General features: G+C 43.4%; 2 protein-coding genes and 1 long non-coding RNA gene across 3 annotated transcripts; all 3 read left to right on the top strand.

Annotated features, from left to right (window-relative positions):
- The first annotated feature begins 5,629 nt into the window (after positions 1-5,629).
- Positions 5,630-6,486, top strand: LOC119805365. The gene is made up of 3 exons (XR_005283902.1): positions 5,630-5,767; positions 5,878-6,025; positions 6,410-6,486. It is a non-coding gene; the product is annotated as an uncharacterized LOC119805365 (long non-coding RNA).
- Positions 6,487-6,812: 326 nt separating this feature from the next.
- On the top strand, positions 6,813-7,252 carry LOC119805364 (protein BEX2-like). Its single transcript, XM_038317322.1, has one exon. It carries the CDS (start codon positions 6,813-6,815, stop codon positions 7,194-7,196), a length of 384 nt encoding a protein of 127 aa, XP_038173250.1. The 3' UTR covers positions 7,197-7,252.
- Positions 7,253-19,921: 12,669 nt separating this feature from the next.
- LOC119805555 (transcription elongation factor A protein-like 5) lies at positions 19,922-20,491 on the top strand. The gene has a single exon (XM_038317518.1). The coding sequence runs from the start codon at positions 19,922-19,924 to the stop codon at positions 20,489-20,491; it is 570 nt and encodes a 189-aa protein (XP_038173446.1).
- Positions 20,492-21,242: the final 751 nt, after the last annotated feature.

Genomic DNA, 21,242 nt, shown 5'->3' with positions numbered 1-21,242 from the left:
GCCAAGGGGTTGCCTTTCTGAACACTATTCATCCTAAGGAATCATCGCATGAAGCAAGAGCACATTCTCTGAGCAGGACAGGATGGTAAGGAGAGGATTTTGTTCTGGAAGTTTGTGCTGAGTACTGGGGAGATCCTAATATCTTCCATCCTCCGTCCTGCCTGAAGATGGATCCTCTGAAACAGAACCACTGCAGAGATAAGACGTATGGTTTTATCTTTCAGATTTCTATCTCCAGCTGCAATCACGTGGTATTGATTGCACCTGGGTTGAGCCACAGTGAGTCCACCTCTGTAATAGTACATAGCAGCATGGGCCTTAATCTTATCCCAGTATTATGATGGTCTTGGAAGACCATGGTCCCAGGGGTTAACACAGTTTGGGGGCCCTGGCAGCCACAGCATAACATAGGAGCCTGGAGCTCGATCTGTGGAGATTATTCCCATGTGAGAATGGGTGTCTGAAATAGCCCGGAAAGTATGAACAGGGTATATGGGTTCTACCCTGGACCCAGGAAGAAACTTATGGAGACCGGCTACTCTTTTAAGGGACCCTCCTGTCTTTGCCTTCCCAGCTGAGATTACAGGTTCACTCTCCTCACCTGCCTTTTTTATATGGAGACTGGGGACCTGAACTCAGTTCTTCATGATTGTGTACCTCTCAACCCTGTGAGTGATGCCAGTGTCTCCTTTTTTCTACAACTTTGGTATAGTTATTATGGGAAACAGTTTGGAGGCTATGCAAAAAATTAAATCATTAGTGATTTCTAATGTAATAGTCTAAAGGAAATGAAATGAGTTACAGAGATGTCTGCACACACTGTTCACTGCAGCATTAGCCAGAGTCAATAAATAGAACCAATTTAAGTGACAGTCAACTGATGAATTAGAAAAATCGTAATACACACACACACACGTTAATAGTATTTTGTCATGGAAAACAATGGGATATTGTCAAAGAAATTTTGTTCACATGGATGAAAATGGTGATCATCAGATTAAACGGGAAAAGCTAGGCATAGAAAGACACACACTGCATGATCTCTAGCAGATGTTGAAATGTTAAAAGTTGATGCTGAAGAAGTTGAGAGTAAGAGAGCAGAAAGGGGGATGAAGGTGCGGGAGAGATAGAGAAGATTTGATCAAGGGTTGCTAACTTACAGTTTGAGAGAAGCAAAATTTTCTGCTGTGTTATTCAACAGCAGGGTTTCTACAGAAAACAATAATATAATATAAATTTCAGTGGGCTAGAAGAAAAGACTTTGAAATTTTCAAACACAAAATGCTGATAAATGTTTGTGAATAGAGGTATGTTTAACCTAATCTAAATATTACTCAGTCTATGTGCTACTAAAATGGAACCTGTTACTCCACTGATATATATATATATATATATATATGTGTGTGTGTGTGTGTGTGTGTGTGTGTGTGTGTGTGTGTGTATGCTTTTTATATTTTATGTATTAGTAAAAAATAAATGTAGATGTGTGCTGTTGTATTCATTAAATACAAAAGCTGTCCCAGGAGATCAGTGCTCTTATTTTTATTATACTATATCTAGAATAAATTGACAGATCATAGACTCTATATCTATTTGCTTTTAATACGTTCTGTCATATGGTTTGCCAAACTGGTAATGATAATTCTAGTTGTACAACATCCTTGTAAAATACCGGTTTTTGTCTTTATTTCAGACACTCTGGGGAGTGTTTGCTGCTATCACATTTTGTCTATAATTTGTATTTATCACAAACTAATGAAATTGACTTTATTTTGACAAATTACTTATTTAGATACTTTTAAGTTGTTTCTGTTTTATGACATTTGCCTACATTTTATGGAATTGTATTTATTATTTTTTATTAAATTGTTAAAATTCTTTCTTCCTTCTTTCCCTCCTCTCTCTCTCTCTCTCTCTCTCTCTCTCTCTCTCTCTCTCTCTCTCTCTCTCTTTCTTTTTGTAGTGCTGAGGATGGAATCCAGGGCATTGTGCAAGGTAGGCTATACCCTCAGCCCCTCATATCTAAGAATTCTTTAAACAATGTGGATATTAGTCATTTGTCAGATGTATATGCTGGAATTTTTTTAGTTTGTAGCTTCCTTTCTAGTGCTTTTAATGGAATTATTTTATGAACAGAAATATCATGGCATTAATCAAATATGATTGATTAATAATGATTTCCTTCCTGGTGTATCCCCTTTAACAAAACTAATTAATCTAAAAGCCTCAAAGGCAAGCTCCATTCCATTGTGTAACATTAGAACCACACAACTACCTTTCCACTTCAGATTCAGAGGATTTTTGTTGTTGCTCTTGTTAATTTTTCCTTTCCTTGTTTCCATCTGAGACATAATCTCAGGCCACCTAGGCTGTCCATGAACTCTATCCATCATGGAGGATGCCCTAGAACTTGTGTTCTTTCTGTCCCAGTCTCCTAAGTGCTGGGATCCTAAGACAATGCCACCACCCTGCCTGCTGTAATGTGGTGATGGGGCTGAAATGCAGAGCTTGGTGGGTGACTCTACCAACAGAACTGCATTTCTAGACCCAATGTTCTAGAATGTGTTGGGTGTGTGTGTATGTGTGTGTTTTATTTAAGGTGGGATCAATGTGCATGCTTTTTCTCATAGGGCTAGCTAGTTGGTCTAATACCTTTTAAAAAGAAACTCCTTCTGTCACAGTATATAGCCTTCCTTATATATCAAATGACTGAATATATAGATATGTTTTCCAGGTCTATAAAGTTCACATATGCGCACATTTTAACCTTTATGACAATATATTGGGATTTCAGTATATATAGGATTTCAGCCACCTGTGTTGTTTAAATGGCAATGTTTTAGCCAGACGGTGGTAGCGCATGCCTTTAATACCAACACTTGGGAGGCAGAGGTAGGTGGATCTCTGTGAGTTTGAGGCCAGCCTGATCTACAGAGTAAGTTCCAGTACAGACAAGGCTACACAGAGAAACCTTTTCTTAAAACAAACAAACAAGCAAACAAACAAAGGCAATGTTTTAAATTTGACAACTCCAATTACTTAGGTTTCACTTTAATTTATGATTTGTTATTTGTATTCCATCTAAGAAATCTTTGTTTCCTAAGATTGTAATGCTTTAATGTTTTATTTTGAAAGTTATATAATTTGTGTTTTTACACTGATGCCTATGTTGTGCTTCAAACAAATTTATGTAAGTAAAGATAAAACAAAACGTCTCTTCAGGAGAACTGCTCCTCCCCCTCATCAGCTGCAGCACTCTGGAGACTGGCCCCTACAGCACACCTGGGCAGCACAGTAGAGCTGGCCTGAAGGTGTAGTTGTGAGAGATCCAACCCTGAGGATAGGAAAGTGGGAGAACTGGTCCTGCTTCTTGCTGATTGGTGGAAGGGGTGAGCTGGCCAGGACAACGCAGGAAAGCTCACCCTGGTGGTAAAGACAGGGGAGAGCTGGTGGTCTGATCAACTCTGCCACTACCCAGGTCCAGAACCTGGGCTATGTGTTGACCCACCCCAACATCCACCCCATCTGTGATCTGCTAGAGAACATTAAGGGGCCCGTCCTGCAGACCCAAAGCTGCAGGATCTCCACAACACAAGACCTAACAGCAGGATGTCCAAAGGGAATCCCAGTGAGCACCCAGCATCAATAGTATAAGAGAAAACAGAAGTCTTGAACTAGACCAATGACTCTCTGCAATGACCACTTGCAAGTAAAGATATATGAACAAAAGTATTTACTGTGGGACTTACTGTGTCACACTACAGCTTCCATGACGAGACTGATTTTTTCCTTCTCTTTTTTTCTTTTTCTTTTTTATCTTAAATTTTATTTTATTTTTGGGAGGGAGGTTACAAGGACACAGGGTGGAAATGAAGGGTTGGGAAAATGAACGGGATGGAGATGAATGATGTGAAAGACACAAAGAATAAATAAAGAGGAAAAAAGAAAAGGCCTCTTTTGTTCCTGGAAGAATTTCCATTTGTTTCCAGAATCATTTGTTGAAGAATATACCTTGCCTAATGGATTATCCTGATACCTTTGTGAAGAAATGAATTGACAGTATATGTGTAAGCCAGTTATGTATAACTGGAATACTCCTTTAGTAATACTCCAATGCTACCACTCTCCTTTACTAAGACATCTCAAGCCTTAAAATCACGGTTATTAATTCTCTAGATGTTTTTTCTTCAAATTAGTTTATCTATTCTAGGCCCTTGGTTTTTCTACATAAAGTTTAGATGTAAGCTTGCAATTTATAAAAGCATAACTGCTGGCATTGGGGGTTTGATTAAATTAAATGCGTAGATGAGTTTGGGGTATTGAATTCCAGAAAAAGATAAGTGTTGTATGGTTTACATTTGGTTTTGTCTTTAGTTCCTTTCATCGTTGTTTTATAGTTTTAGTATACAGCTTACTTCTAAACATTTCACATTAAAAGCTCATAAAGCATACGAATGATACTTCTACATTTCACTTTTCAATTGCTCCTCATCAGCATATAAAATACAAGTGTCTTTTGTATGGTAACCATGTACCCGAAACTGTCCTACATTGAATTCCCAGTACTCTGGGGGATTGCCTTCCCCTGTCCTCTGCTCCCAGGACACCATGCCTTCCTCCTGCTGCCCTCTCAGACACCAAAGCTCATCCGGAAATAGATTTACTGTCCATAAGCTAAGATTATTTACATATATGCTCATTGACTTGCAAACACATATGAACCATTTGAAGCAGACATTTCTGAAAGAGACTTGGCCGTTTCTTTTCATTCTGAAAATCTCACACAGTTTTATAGCACGGTATATTCTGGCTCGCCTCATGAAAATGCCTCGCATGGCTAGGGGCCCCTCACAAGGGGAGCCATCAGCTGCCCTGGCCTTTTCCAAGGTCCAAAAACAGCAGCAGCTGCCTGTAGCGTCTATATTTATATAATGACTTAGCAGAAGAGACAGATGGTTGGGTTTTTTTCCAAATTTAATCCTGTTTTTCAAATAAGACTATGATTTCTTTTTTTTTCCCTGAAATGAGACAGGATCTCCTCAGCCTAAGCCAGTGTTAAACTGGAGATCCTCCTGTCTCAGTTCTCCCAGTGCTAGTTTTTTATGGGCAAGAGACGTCGTTCCCCCACTTTAAAAACAATTTTAATTTAAATAGAATTGCTCCAGTTTTCCTTCCCAAGTCCTTTCTCTCCAACTCCTTCCATGCTCCCTCCACTCTCAAACTGAGAGCTTCCTCTTCCACATAACTATCATTACATATAAAAGATGCATGCTTTTCATTTATCACTGAAAGAACAGTATAGAAACGCATTAATATTTTTTTTTAATTAGCTGGGTGGTGGTGGCACACACCTTTAATCCCAGCACTCGGGCGGCAGAGCCAAGTGGATCTCTGAGTTCGAAGCCAGCTTGGACTACAGAGCGAGTTCCAGGACAGCCAGGACTACGCAGAGAAACCCTGTCTCAAAAAACCAAATACAAGAACAGAACAGAAAAGAAAAAAATATATATATACATAGGCTTCTTTCCTGGCTAACTTCTTCACACGTTTTAGTGAAGGGAAAATGGACAACTTTGGTGGCTGAGGGGACAGCAGGTCAAAAGAGGGGCAACCTTGGAGCAGAGGGAGAGGGAAAATCAATCCCCCAGAGACCTGGGAAATGGCTAACAGCCCTTGGAGCCCACACTGCCAATCTCTATCAGACAAAGAAATGCCCCAGGGCTCAGAGTGACAGGGCCCAGGCTGAAGACAGCAACGTGACCAGCAGGTGAGGAATGGGCCTGGACTTTGCCAGGCAAGACCCTCAGGGCAGGAGGAGGGGCGGGGCCGGGGCGGGGCTTGGCCTGTGACGCGGTCTCACGTGACTGGCCCACGCAGGCTCACGCCCCTCTCCGGGTCTCTGGACCTGCCCCGGCTCACTCCCTCCAGCCCGCCATCCCCGGCTGAGGCACCTGTTCCCAGTCTCGCGGTTGGTGGCGCAGAGCGCGGGTCCGGACAGCGCGGACAGCCGGAGCCGGAGGAGCAGGTGAGGGAGGCGGCGGCCCTGGCCTGCGGAGCCCGTCGTCGGGGCGCGGCGACCCCGGCCCCGCTGTCGCAGCGCAGGCCGAGGCAGCAGGTGGCCGTTTCTGTGCGCGCGGCGCGGCCGGCCTGACGGGGGCGGGCCCGGGCCGAGACCCTCGGGGAGCAGAAGCCTGCGCCCCGCGACAGCTTCCCCCAGCTCCCCCGCCGTCTCCCCAGCAGCTCCGGTGCCCAGGGCTGGTCGGCGGGGCGGGGCGGGCGCGGCCGTGGCGGCGGGAAGAACCTGGGCTGGGGCGGGGGTACCCTGGGAGGCGCCGCGGGACCTCGCTTCTCCCCTCCCTGCGTCCCCCCATCCCATCACCGACCCCCCTCCTGCCTGGTTTGTTCGCAGGTCCCAGGAGCCCAGCTTCGCAGCGCACCTGGTGGTGAGAGCATCGCCCCCCAGGAGAAGGCAAAGATAGGCCCAGGTGGGTGCTGGGACAGGCCTGGAGGCCCGAGAGGGGGAAAGGGGACCTGGGCAAAGCTGAGTCCGACATCCCAGAGCCCAACTTGCCCCCTAGTAGGCTATCCTCCTCTCTCATCTTAGCCTTCCATTTTAATGACGCAGATGCCTTGGAGATGGATCTGCAGGAAAAACTGGGCTTTGGGGAGAGATGGGCTGGAACGGGGCACCCGAGAGAGCACGTGGGCCTCTTGGGTGGGGAAAAGAATTTTGAAATGTGCATAGTAGGCACTCCGTCCTCATTGCTGATCAGTCCGCCAAGATACCTTTTTCCTCTTGCTTCTTAGGAATAATGGAGTCCAAAGAACAAGGAGGAAAAAATATCAACATGGAAAATGACCATCAGGGACAGAAGGAAAAGGAAGAAAAGCCGCAGGGTGCTAAGAAAAGGGAGCAGCCTGTGGTCCTGCCTCTTGAAGCCGAATACTCTGCGCCTCGAGGAAATCGCAGGCGCTTCCGCGTTAGGCAGCCCATCGTGCACTATAGATGGGACCTGATGCACAGGGTCGGAGAGCCCCAGGCAAGGATGAGAGAGGAGAACAGGGAAAGGTTTGGGGAGGATGTGAGACATCTCATGGAGAAGTTGAGGGAAAAGCAGATGAGCCATACTCTGCGGGCGGTTAGCACTGACCCCCCGCACCATGACCATCATGATGAGTTTTGCCTTATGCCCTGAATCCTGATTTTCTCTGAAGATAATACGGGGACCCCTGCTTCCAAAACTTAATGTTTGTGATGTACGGTTGTAAAATTTTTGATGTTACTTGTTCCTCATGGGTCTCCACTTACTGCCAGCTTCTAATTAAAACTTGTGTTTTTTAATTCAGTCTTAATTTTTTTGTTGTTAGCAGAATTTATCAGTTGCATGGAAAGATGCGAATTACATATTGTGAAGTTAATAAAGCAGATTAAAAAGGCATTCTCTGTACTTTTACTTAATTTTTCTTTATATAAGGGTACGGACGGGCTGGAGACATGGTTCAGAAGTGAAGAGCACTGGCTGCTCTTCCAGAGGTCCTGAGTTCAATTCCCAGCAACCACACTGTGGCTCACAACCATCTATAATGGGATCTGGTGCTTTTTCCTGGCATGTAGAAGATACATGCATGCATGCAGGTAGAACACTATGTCCATAATAAATAAAATTTTAAAAATGTGTGAACAGTCACATAAATGGAGTAAGTGGTGTTGATCACTGGAAGAACTGAAAAAAACTTCCATTCTTTATTTTTTCAAAATTTAACACATTACTTAATGAATTTGATGGCTTAAGAGATTGCTTAGCTCTTAAGAGGGTTGTTCTTCCAGAGGATCCAGCTCTAATTCCCAGCACTCACAGGGTAGCTCACAACCATATGTAACTCCAGCCCCAGAGACTGGTAACTTCTGGACACCAGGCACACATGTGCTACAGACATACATGCATCCAAAACACTCATACCTGAAATAAATAAATTTTTAAAAAAATGATTCCTTAATAACCTTATAAAATAATTTTAAAGATTTGGCGATATAATCTCAGATTTAGTTTACCATCTGGCATCTATTACTGGGAAATATAAGTAATATCGATCCTTACGCTTATCGGTAAGGTGGGAATAACAGTCACCTCAGGGCTGCTGTATGAACTAGATGAGGTAATTAGTTTGTGAGCCTTTTCAGTTTGTATTCTCTTGGCACGTTCATAACTATACCCTGAAATGTTTTCAGTCCCTAGGGGTATTCGTGAGATGAGGTCTCTACTCCAAAGGTCCTGTGGGACCAAGGGTAGGGACACACTTCTTTATCGTGCGCTATTCCCATGCTTTCCCTAGAGTCTGTGTACTAGACTGCAGTTCGTACACCAGACCCTCACAGATACTCACAAATCCTCGAAGCAAGAGATTGTCCACTATTTCTCTGAAATGCCTGTTGTGCTGAATCTTGCTCCACGTGTATAGCTGGATTTCTTCCTGTTTCTTTTTGATAAAGACCATTTATCTGGGACAACTATCTCTTTAGTTGAGCAGGTTACAAAAACTGGATGAGGCAACAGCTCACCGAATCTGAGACAGCTGTTCACAACAGCCCACATTAACCTGAAACTTAGGAATGTACACAGTTTGGGTCTATGCCGTGCTGACCATCAGAGGATCATGTCAGTGTATGAGGGTTTTAATTACATGAAAAAAGCACCTTTTACTTAGGGAAACTGATTTTATTTTGTGGTGCTGGCTGGTGAACCACAGTCTTGCATATACCAGGCATGCCAGTGTTTTGCAAAATTGAACTTAAAATGTAGGATTCTGGAACAGGTTAGTAAATAACTCATGAGCAAACCTGGCCAACTGGTTATTTGGGAAACTCTAAGGACGGTTGACAAAATATTGTGTAACATAAAAATACAGAATTTGAATTTGGTTTTATTGGAGCATCAAATGCTAATTCATTTACACATTGTTTGTGTCTGTTTTATATTACAGTGGCAATATTGAGAAGTTGTAAAATAGTGGAAGTCATTGAAGACTGTCACCTGGTCATGATATACAATGGCTGTCACCCTATGCCTTAGACTATAACATAACAGTTGCACTTGGAAAAATGAGGGGGAGTTAACAGGTAAATATATCCATCATGAAAGGTAACAACCCCCAATATAAACCATGTGCTTAATTCCGAAGTGTCCTAGCCTCTCGCAGGCACTTGAAATATAAGGCAAACTCATGAAGACAGCAGTTAATATAAAGTGTCTAAGAGTTTAGATGCATTTTCTTGAGTCTCATTTCTGTGATATAATACGTTTTTTCCACTTTTTTTTTTTTACAAAGAAAAGATAGGCAATTAGATTCTGGCAGGGTACATGCAGTAAGATTAGGGGTGTTCACAGAGAAAAAAGAATGTTCAAAAAGAGGCTTGACCCTGATCCAGTAAACATAAAGTCACCATTATTGTGATTTTGTCATGTAATATATTTTAACAGACTCACTCCTTTACTTTTAAACGTATTCCTATAACCAAACTGAAAGAATGATTTAATCTTAAAGATACTCATATTTGAAGCTTTTAGCGTGATATAGTTGAAAATACTGTGGGTGTTGTGGTTTTTAAGACAGGGTCTCAGCCAGGTGGTGATGGCGCAAGCCTTTAATCCCAGCACTTGGGAGGCAGAGGCAAAAGGATCTCTGTGAGTTCGAGGCCAGCCTGGTCTACCAGAGCCAGAGCTAACAAAACAAAAAAACCACACACACACACACACACACACAGAGAGAGAGAGAGAGAGAGAGAGAGAGAGAGAGAGAGAGAGAGAGAGAGAGAGAGAGAGAGAGAGAGAGAGAGAGAAAGAGAGAGAGAGAAGGTTTCACTCTGCAGCACAGCCTAACCTAGAAATCACTATGCAGCCCAGACTCAACAGGAACTCACAATGATCCTATCTCAGCCTCCTGAGTTCTAGGATTGCAGGCATGGGCAGCCATATTTGGCTGAAAGAATATTTTAATGGCAAAAAGGACCTAGACATGGCTCTCATCAGCAGCCTGGGCTCTGATGTCACCATGGCCCTAGATGGCAGCATAGGCCACTCAGAGCCACATGACTTCAGAGGCAGAGTGGCCCTCCGACACCAACATGGCCCCAGGCAGCGGCATGGCCTTTGATGGTATCAGGAGCCAGAGATAGCGACATAGACTCTGGCTGCTGTAGGGTCACAGACCCTCCAGCTCCAGCCTGGGTTCAGATGTCATCATGGCTCTATGGCAGCACAGGCCACTCAGATCTGTATGGCCCTCTCAGCAGAATGACCCTCAGAGTTACTAGGATCCACCAATATCAACGCAGACCCTGACTGCAGTAGGGCCATGGACCCAGAGATATGGCAGCACATCAGACTTCTCCATGGCCCCAGGTGGCAACACAGGCCATCCAGGTTAGCATGGCCTTGGCAGCAGTGTGGCCCTCAGACACCAGCACGGACTCGGGTGGTGTCTGATCAGACCCCAGTCATCCCCATGGCCTTCAATGATTTCTGAAATCATAGACATCAACAGAGATCCTGGCTGCTTCAGGACCAGGGACTCAGACATGTCCCCTCCCCCAGCAGCTTGGGTCCCTGTATCATCATGCCCCCTGGTGGCAATACGGGCCACTCAGATCAGCATGACCCCAGTAGTGACATGGCCCTCAGACTCCAAAGTGACCACAAGATGTGGCATGGACCCTGGGCATCCTTGTGACCTTTTCGGCAACATGGATCATGAACATCAACACAGACCATTTCTGAGGTGGGACCATGGACCCAGAAATGGCTGTAGTCAGCATCTCAGTCCCAGAGGTGGTCCTGGTCCCAGGTGGCAAACAGGCCACCAATATTAATTCCTTACTGCCCTCCCTCTTCAGACCTGCCTCTTACCACAGCACATGAACCACTCTGCCTCTCTTTCTCTCCCGTTTCTCCACCATATACTTGCTCATCATAATGGCACCTGCCCACCCAGTGAAGCAGGTGCCTGGCAGAGCTGCGGAATCCTTCAGGCAGTCAGGACCAAGAGGACTCAGGCTGTCTGTGGGTGCCTTTCTCCCACCTCCACTCACTATATCTTAATAATTTTTCTTGAAATTTGCAAATCACTGGGAAAAATTCTAAAATGAATACAGGGTGACTGTTTAGGCCCAGAAAGTGTTGCGGAATGAACTTTCTAGTTTAAAGCAGAGAGGTGTACAGTCAGCCTAAAACTCCATTCTGTGTACAAGGGAAATAAAGCTCTCATCATTAACTAACACTTAAACATCAAGCTGCCTTTATGAAAATGAAGTAGCATCGATGAAAATGGAGAATCAGGAACTAGATTTACCTCCTTAGCTGAAATTTAAAACCTGGACAAAATTCATGAAATGATAACTTTTGATCATTGGACAGTTGGCACAATAAATTATAGAAGTCCAGGGATAAATGCAGTCACTACATAATTTGAAGTGGTAAATTTTCTCATATTATAGTGTTTCAAAATATGTGAAGCAAAAATTCATAGTGCAATGAAAAATAAGTGAATTTCCAGCCAACATCAGGAATTAAATATTGTCTATAAAATATTAAAAGAACAAGTAAACAGGAAGCAGACTTCAATAATATGAACCAATTTAATCTATGTGATGATTATGTAACTTCTCACCAACAGTTGAATGTCCACGTGATTTTCATGTGCACAGCACATTTACCAATGTAGTTCATATTCACTGTCATACAATAAGTCTTAGTAATGCTAACAAACTTAATGATATTTGAGACTGTGTTCTCAGAGCACAATGAAATTTAATGAGAAATCATAATAAATCCCTGGAAAATGCTAAAATCTTAAAATGGGAGCAATTAACATATGTCTAAGTAACTCATAACCCAAAGTAAAAAGAAAAATGGAAATTAGGCCATTTGAAAAGTTCATGGGTAGACATTTGCACACCATGTCTGAGGTCCTGAGATTAATTCAAAAATGCAAAATATTTCAAGAAAGGCTTATCATTTTCAAAACCTACTATTTGTTGAGAATTTCATAAGAGTACTGTATTTGCATCATTCTCTGTTCCTTTCTTCCTTCCTACTTCTCCTGTGTCCCCCCACTATGACACTCATTCAAATTCATGACCACTTATTCTCTAATTATTTTTACTTACAGACACACAAATTTATAAATATAATCTGCTGAGTCTCTTTAATATCACTAGTACGTATATGTGTTTACATCTGACTCTTGGGTCTGAGTAATCTATCATTGGACTGTCCCTGGAGAAGACTGATTCTCCAACTCTTAGTAGCTGTCTTAGTCACTGTTCTGTTGGTGTTTAGAGACACCATGACCAAGGAAACTCTTAAAAGAAAGCATTTAATTGGGAGCTTGCTTCCAATTTCAGGGTTTTAGTCCACCATCATCATAGCAGCAGGCATGGCAGACAAGATGCTGGAGAAGAAGTTGAAAGTTCTACAACCTGATCTACAGTGACACACTACCTCCAACAAGGCCACACCACCTAATCCTTCTAATCCTTTCAAATAGTGTCATTTCCTGGTGACTAAGCATTCAAATATATGAGCCTATGGGAGTATTCTCATTCAAACCACCACAGTAGCTATTAATTGGCTATAACTTCATCTAAGAGTGGGGATTTTTGAGATTTCTCCCATTCACATGGACATGCCAACTGGTGTTGTCATTTTCAGGTCTTTTTAAAGTAACCAACCATAGGGTTGACATTTCATGGGTCCAGCTTCCTTATCAGAAATATAGAACACTAGCTCTCAGCAGACATTCTGATTCTCTCTGACTCTTATAATCTTTCCACTCCCTTCTTCAATGTTCCCTGAAGGTTGTGTTGTAGATGTATAAATTGGAGCTGGGTTGTTCTAAGATGCTGTCTGCATTTTTACCAGGTGGAGATTTCTGTAATGAATTCTGTCTACTTTCCTGATTTCTATGGTTGTTCCAGGTTATACAATAAACTCTGTAAATTAAGAGCTAGGAGCAGCAAATAAGAGTATGGGCATTTCTTTTTGTGGATCTAGATTACCTCACTCAATGTAATATTTTCTAGTTGCATTTATTTATCTTCAGATTTAAGGGCTTCGTTTTTCTTTTTCTATTTTTAAATTTATTTATTTTTAATTAAAAATTTCCACCTCCTCCCCTCCTCCCATTTCCCTCCCCCAATCCCATCCCCTCCCCCTCCCTCTCCAGTCCAAAGAGCAGTCAAGGTTCCCTACCCTGTGGGAAGTCCAAGGTCCTCCCCCCTCCATCCAGGTCTAGGAAAGTGAACATCCAAACAGACTAGGCTCCCACAAAGCCAGTACATGCAGTACGATCAAAACCCAGTCCCATTGTCCTTGGCTTCTCAGTCAGCCCTCCTTGTCAGCCATGTTCAGAGAGTCCAGTTTGATCACATGCTATATCAGTCCCAGTTTAGCTGGTCTTGGTGAGCTCCCAGTAGATCAGCCCCACCGTCTCAGTGGTTGGGTGTACCCCTCACGGTCCTGACTTCCTTGCTCATGTTCTCCCTCCTTCTGCTCTTCATTTGGACCTTGGTAGCTCAGTCCAGTGCTCCAGTGTGGGTCTCTGTCTCTAGCTTCGTCCATTGCCAGATGAAGGTTCCATCCGGATGGAACTCCTCAGCACTCACTTCATTTTTCTTTACAGTCAAACATTATTCCATGAGTATGTATGCCATTTTCATTATCCATATGTTGGTGGAAAGACATTAAAACTGCTTCCATCCCCTAGCTATAGTGAATAGAAAAGTGATGTATGTGCCTGAACAAGTGTCTGTGAAGTAGAATGTCTAGTCTTTTAGACCCATGCCAAAGTGTGGTATAGCTGTGTCTTATGGCAGATCTACTTTTAGTTCTTTGAAACTTCTCCGTACTTATTCCATAGTGGCTGCATCTTTTGAAATCTCACCAACAGTGAATGAGGGTTTCCTTTTCCCTGAATCCCCTGCAGCATTTGTATTTAGTTGTTTTGTTAATTTTTGCCATTTTGATTGAGAGAAGATGAAATATCAAAGTTGTTTTGGTTTGCATTTCCCTAGTTGCTAAGGATAATGAGCACTTTTAAAGGTATTTCTTAGCCATTTTTGTTTCTTCCTTTGCGAACTCTCCATTCAGATCTATACCCCATTTTTCTAATCAGGTCATGTGTTTTATGTGACTTTGTTTTCTGAGTTTTTTATGTATTCTGCATATCAATCCTCTATAGCTGGCAAATATTCTCTCCCACTCTGGGTGCTTCTTCTTCATTTAGTTAGTTATTATTGACTTTGCTATACCAAAGAATTTTTTAGTTTTATGAGGTCCCGTGGGTCATATCTCGATTGTTTATCTGAGATGAGAAGAACTTCTCACTGTGAGTAACGCCATTTCCTGGCAGGAATCCTGTACTGCATAAATGGAGAGTCAATTGAGCACCAATAAGCATTCATTTCACTCTGTTTCTTCATCAAGGATGGAATGTGACCATCTGTTGCAAGTTCTTGCTGCCTTGATTTCCCTTCTACGAAGTATTATACCTTGAACTATAAGTTAAACTATTCCTTGCTGGATGGTGGTGGTGCATGCCTTTAATCCCAGCACTCAGAAGGCAGAAGCAGTAAGATATCTGTGGGTTCAAGACCAGCCTGGTCTATGAGAGAGAGCTAGTTCCAGGACAGCTAGAGTTGTTACACAGAGAAATGCTGTCTTGAAAATAGATAGATAGATAGATAGATAGATAGATAGATAGATAGATAGATAAACAGACCCTTCCTTCAGTTTTTTTGTTACAGTGTTCTCAGAAATAAGTAGAAATATCCCAAACACTATTAACACATGAACAAATAAAGAAAATGTAGTATAAATATGCAATAAAACATTCACCTATAAAAGGGATGAAGTATCACATGTATTAAAATGTGAATCAATTTTAAATCACTATGTAAAGCAAGATAATAATTCAGATCAAAAGTTTGTGTATTTAATAATTTATTTTATATGAAATACAAAGACTACATTAAACCATAGAGACAGTAAGTGGAAATGAATTATTGTCAGGGACTGAAAAGAGAGAACTGTGACTGTGCCTACTTGACATAGGGGCTATTTAGGGCTTAATGAACGTGTTTCATAATGGTAGAAGTGAGGGTTGTACAATTTTTTGAATGTACTACATACTACTGAATTCCATATTTTATCATTGTTAATTTGATATTATATATCTATTTTCCTTACAAAGAACAATAAAGATAACTGCTTTTAGAAGTAATGTGTGTACTTATACATTCTCTAGACCAGTGACTTTCATTGTTTTATATATTATATACACCTTTGAATATTTAAAGTTTTATTTCTATTTTGTTTGGAGAGAGAGAGAGAGAGAGAGAGAGAGAGAGAGAGAGAGAGAGAGGAGAATCTGGGATGAATTTGGATGTGCTTGTGCCATGGCAGAGGTCAGAGGAGAGATTTAAGGAGTCTGTCATCCACATGACTGAGGCAAGTCTTCTTTTGTTGTTTCTGCCATGCGGTGTGCTCAAGGCTAGTTGTCCCACAGACTTCTGGACAATTGTCCTGTCTCTGACTCTAAACACGCCTTAGGAGTTCTTGTTTTGTTGTTTTTTTAAAGCTTACCCCAGTGTGCGTGATAACTCATGAAAGCTGTCTATCTAGAGTTCCTAGACCAACTTGCAGCAGCTCCGCCATCAGTCTTCTTAGTATGGGTTGGTTCTCTCTCTCTTTTTTTTAAATTTCATGTGCATTAATGTTTTGTTTTCATGTATGTCTATGTGAGGGTGTCAGATCTCCTGGAACTGGAGTTACAGACAGTTGTCAGCTGCCATATGGGTGCTGGGAATTAAACCCAGGTCCTCTGGAAGAGTAGTCAGTGCTCTTAACCGCTGAGCCATCTCTCCAGACTTACATCTAGCTTTTTTTTATATGTGTTCTGGGATTAAATTGAAGTCAAACTAGGTTATTAAGTTTGTGCAACAGGTGGTTTTACCCGCAAAGTCATCTCCTCAGCCTAAGCCTTTGAACAGTAAGTAAAAACCAACAGAGTCTATTCTCAGCAAATGTATAAATCAAATAAAAGTTATATATTTTATGCTCATGTATATAATTTTGAATTTAATTGTAAGGGCTTCATAATTTGAAAAATGCCTGAACTCAAGGAATAAGTGAGCATTCTGTTTCTCCTCTCCCCAGTAGTGTTCATGCACAGTGTCTTCTCTTTTCTCAAACTCTTAGTTCCTGCTTCCTCATTATGTCAACCTGCTTATGTATCCTCATTATCTTTAGAATCCTATGGCACAGATCTTCCTACAAAAGTGAATACAATTCCACTAAGTCCTACACTTTTGCACCTTGTATACTATCTTGGGTGGTCAGTTTGGAACATGTGGCCTAGATCAACCTGTATGGTCAGGATGTCAAATACCAAGTCAGAAAGTACCAGAATATGAGTATGGATTGTAGTCCGAAACCCTGCAGGATGGCTAGGCACTTTTCAGGTACCTTGGGGGTTAAGATAACAGAGTTGAGAGACCTTGCAAGCTATCTCTTCCTAGTAAAGTAGAAGGGAAAAGGCAGTGTAGGGATGCTTCTACCCAAGCATTGTGGATAACCACAGGAAGTAGACAGGTCTGAGAGCTCTCTCCCTGCAGCAATTCCTTCTCCAGGCTTCATGGTAACCCTGAGCTGCAGGAGGATAGAGGGGGATCTGTTCTTCCTCTCTTCTCTGTTGGGGGTGACTTATCCTGGTGGGAGTTTGGAGGGAATGGATCAAAGGCATTTATTAAATTGGCCACCTGTGTCAACTACCCCATAGTTTACTTTATATTTTAGTTTTTGAAGTTACCAACACATTCAAGTGCCCAGATGCAGGAAAAAGAGGAGAGGCTGTGAAACATGGGCAGGGAGAGGGAAGCGATACCTTCCTTTTCTCTTCACAAGGAATGGATGAGATAAACTCTGCAAGCCCCATAACCTGGGCTACCTGGGCCCCATAGTTCTTTCCTTTCCCCAAGGTGAATGAAATAACTACAGTCCAATTTTCAAAACTGGCATTGTGTCAATCAATAGATATTTCCTATCCTTTACCAATTGCTTGGTAACATAAAGGTAAATGTGTATTTCTAAAAAACAATACACGACAGCACCAGCTCCTCATGAAAAGAAGTTACAGGGATTTTGTCCGTAGCCAATTCCATTCAATTACAAACTGGACAGGTCTTCTGAGTAGAAAAGTTGAAAACCTATTTCCCCCTCTATCTCATACATTTTATTTTAAATGAAATAGTTTTGTGCCTATGAGAATAACTCATGTTCAGCAGAGTAAGTGAAATTAAAAAAAAACTATTAAAAAAGAATATCTCTGTTCAACAACTGGCTTCTCTTCCAAAGGATCCACCCTGTTCCCTTTATGTGCAGGTATAAAGAAGACTCTGCAGAACGAACATCGGTGGCTGAGATTTGGGATTTTAAAAAACTGGTCCCCCAAATCCTCTGACATCTTAAGGGGTAGCAGTGGTAGGAGAAGATGCAGCCTCTCTCTAATAACCACACAGGACTGAACACATGCCACTGGACGAACCATATTTGGCCTCTGGGATTTGCAAGTAACAGAATGAATGACAAGGCCTCATGCTGTGGGGGAAGGGACAGAAGGTGGTGGGGGTAGTGAGGGGGGAAGTAGGCTGGCTCCTGACGCACTTTCTGATGCTTGGGAGGGGAACTAGGGACCGGAGCCCACTGGTGACGTTTTGTCACGTGATCAGGAGCAGACGTATGCAGAAGTCCCTCTCTTCCAGGTACCAGCAGCTACCAGATCCTTATCTCCGTGGAGGAAGGCAGCCTTGAAAGTGAGCGACAGAGGGGGGGGGGCAACGGCCCTATAGCCCAGCAGGTTGGTAGAAACCAGGGATTTCTGAGGGAGGGATGGTAATGGACAGCGGCTACCGAGCAGACGATTTTGTCTGCTTTTAAGATACCGCCCCCTTTCCAACCCCATTCATTTTCACGCAGAAGATTGTGTCTGTTGGGGGTAGCAGTTCTTATATCCTTGGAGAAACGTGGGCTAATGGCAAAAGGAGTCATTTTCCTGGATAGCTCCCAATCCTTCACTGCCTGCAGACGCTGGGTAGGCATGACAGGAGGCTAAGACCAGAAGTGATTCCAAACCAGCTACTATACTCCTTTACAGGTGCAGGAAATGGATGGGGACGGGGACAGGGTCATTGGAGGGAGATCGGAGGTTTAGAATGCCAATCGGAACAGTGATTGAGTGACATATGTCGTTTTAGAGGAGGAGGGCGGGGGAGGGGACAGCGGGGGAGTGGGGGTGGTGATGGCCTAATCCCTTTTAGGTAGCAGAGCAGGGGGGGGCGGGGGGGCGCACAGGCCCTGACTCCAGGCTGAGGAAGATGGACTACCCCAGGCCAAGGCTTGAATTCTCCCTTTCTCTTTCTTCTCCATCCCTCAACCATTTTGGAGCCCAAAATGGAAGGCCAAGGGGACCAAGGGTGGGGGTTGCTACGTAGAAGGAAAATAGAGGTTTAGGATGATGCTCAGTTCCCAGGTAGGGGGTGACTTCTTAATAGGAAGGGTTCAAAGGAGATATCGCAGACCCAAATGTTAGAATTCAGAAATAATTTGTCCTTTTCATTGGAGAAAGCTGTTTTTTCTGGGTCTGTGAGGAGGAAGGCGCGAGTGAAGTGCTGTGGTTACGTCTGCCCTGCCCCCTCCTCCTTCTACTAGCTACGTTTTCAGAAAAATAGCCCGCTACGCTTTATCAAGGGCCTCTGGGGCGGGGGTGGGGGCGCGGGCGGGGGGGCGGGGTACTGGTCCAGAGAGAGCTGAGTGAAGCGGCACCTTTCAGCCCAGCCTTCTGCCTTTCACAGGCCTGCCCGTCACTCATTTCAGTGAAGTCACTGAGAATAGATTTGGGAAGGAAATTCAGACCCCGAGAAACGGTTTAGAAGTCATTTTTCAGTCCCATAGCTCGGGACTAGTAAAGGGGAAACTGTTGAAGGAGAAGGTGTGGAAGAAAATGCGAGAACACCGAGAAATGGGTGATGGGATTGGAGGGAGGAATTGGGAACGTTTTGACAAAGACGCCACGTACTACTTGCCAGTCATTCGGATTTCTAATCCTTCATTCACCACCTGATTCCTATCTCTTCCCACAGGTCTTCAGGTCTGTGGTCGTGGGCACCAATCCAGCCAAGAAAAGGAAAGGCCTGCAGTATCAGTGCAGGTTAGTGGGAGAAGGAATGCATTCCGCCACCCCCAGAAGTAGAGTGAAAGCTGGGGAGGCCACTGCTTGCCTCCCTCCCATCTCCAACTCTCCTTATTGCAAGTTCAAGACACATGACAAGACCCTAAGAGGTTGTGATCTTTTATTGCTGGTGAGGCTAAAGAGGAGGCTTTAAAATGAGGAGAAAGAATGTGTTCTCTGAGGCTATCAGAACACCCCTGAAATCTATATACACTTTTTTTAATACGTGAGAGGGTGAGGTAAAAAAAGATAAAATGTCCTGCAGGATTCCTGCAGTTCTTTGTAAGTTGAAACTACACAGCTAGTGTCTCTGTGGGCAGAGGCAGAACGAAGTTCAGAAACCACTATTCTCTGCGGTTCCTTCTTAGCACATCGCTTTAAGAGCTTTAAGGGTAGGGAGAAACACCCTTGGAATTTCCTGCCAAGTTGGTTCATGTGTATATGTAAGAAGTGTGTAGGGAAAGGATAAAGAATAATAAGGGTAAAAGTCCACCTGAAAGGTGGATTAGGATGGGTTGGCAGAGCTATGAATCAAGGAAAGCAACTGTTAAACGCTTGTGCCCAGCTGGAGTGCCCTTAGTGTTTTGTTTTGTTTTTTTTTTTTTGTCTTCTAGGACAAGCGGCAAAGGAACATCGCAACATGGAAAAGTTCTACAAAGAAAATGAAGGAAAGCCAGAAAACAAGGGAAGGGCGGAAGATGAAGGAAATCCAGAAGAACGAGGAAATGCAGACGAAGACAAGTCAGACGCAGGCGGGAAGCCTGCACGCCAGGGGAAGCTAGAGGAGGAGGGAGGGCCAGGTGAACAGGGACAACAGAAAGCTGAGGGAAAGCCAGAAAATCAGGGAAAGTCTGAAGGGGAGGGCAAGCCAGCCAGCGAGGCGCAGGCCGCAGAAAAGCGCCCTGCTGAAGATTACGTGCCCCGGAAAGCCAAGCGAAAAACAGACAGGGGGACAGACGATTCTCCCAAGAGGTCCCAGGAGGACTTCCAGGAAAGGCATGTCAGCAGTGAGGAGATGATGAGAGAGTGTGCAGATGTGACGAGGGCGCAGGAAGAGCTGAGGAAGAGGCAGAGAATGGGAGGTTTTCCCTGGATGCCGAGAGATGCTGCGCAGGATGCTGTAGTCCCCAGGGGCCAACGGGGAGTCAGGGGAGTGAGGGGAGGAGGAGGCAGGGGCCAGAAGGACTTGGAAGACGCTCCCTTTGTTTAATGCCTTTGGCCTTTCCTTCTGATTTCTTTGATGGGAAATATTGCCAACCCTGCTTTCCCTGGCAGGCATTTGCCAGGCTCTGTGCTTTTACCTTGTGCTGATATTTGCCTTTAGGTGTCACTCTTGTTACCAGCAGCCAGCACTATGTCTTTTAGTAAAGAACTTTCACCCATGTGCATGAAGAGGTGTTCATGGTATATTGTCAAATAATAAAGATAACAGTTTGCAGAACCACAGATACAGTATCAGTCCATTTCTGAAAACAAAATCATCACATAGAATATTTACATACAAGGAAAACTGTGCAAGTACGTAGACCCAAGAGAAATAGTGGCTGTCTCTGTGTGGTGGGACTTGAGATTTTTCATTTTATCATATGACCCCCCTCCCCATTAAGAACAGAGGTTAATTTTATCATAAAAGAAGCACCAAAAGATGACACAAAGCACTGGGTACAGTAGCACACTCCTTTAGACCTAGGACTCTAGAGGAAGAGGCAGGCAGATCTCTGACTTGGTGGCCATCCTAGTCTTTATGGACAGCCAACTCAGGCAAGCCAGGGCCACAGAGGAGAGCCTGTCTCATACGAGGCTATCAAATTAACTATTAAACCTGTGAAGGCAAAGGAAACGCTTCAAATTCTTGTCAGAATCATAATCACAGGTAAAACTACACTACCTCTAGACTTCAAGTTGGAGGAATTTTTGCAGTTCCTGTCAGTGATGCCGCTTCCTTGACATATATGAAATGG

This window comes from Arvicola amphibius, chromosome X (genome assembly GCF_903992535.2).
Source record: "Arvicola amphibius chromosome X, mArvAmp1.2, whole genome shotgun sequence".
Lineage (NCBI taxonomy): Eukaryota > Metazoa > Chordata > Mammalia > Rodentia > Cricetidae > Arvicola > Arvicola amphibius.
This window is presented reverse-complemented; position numbering and strand designations above follow the sequence as displayed.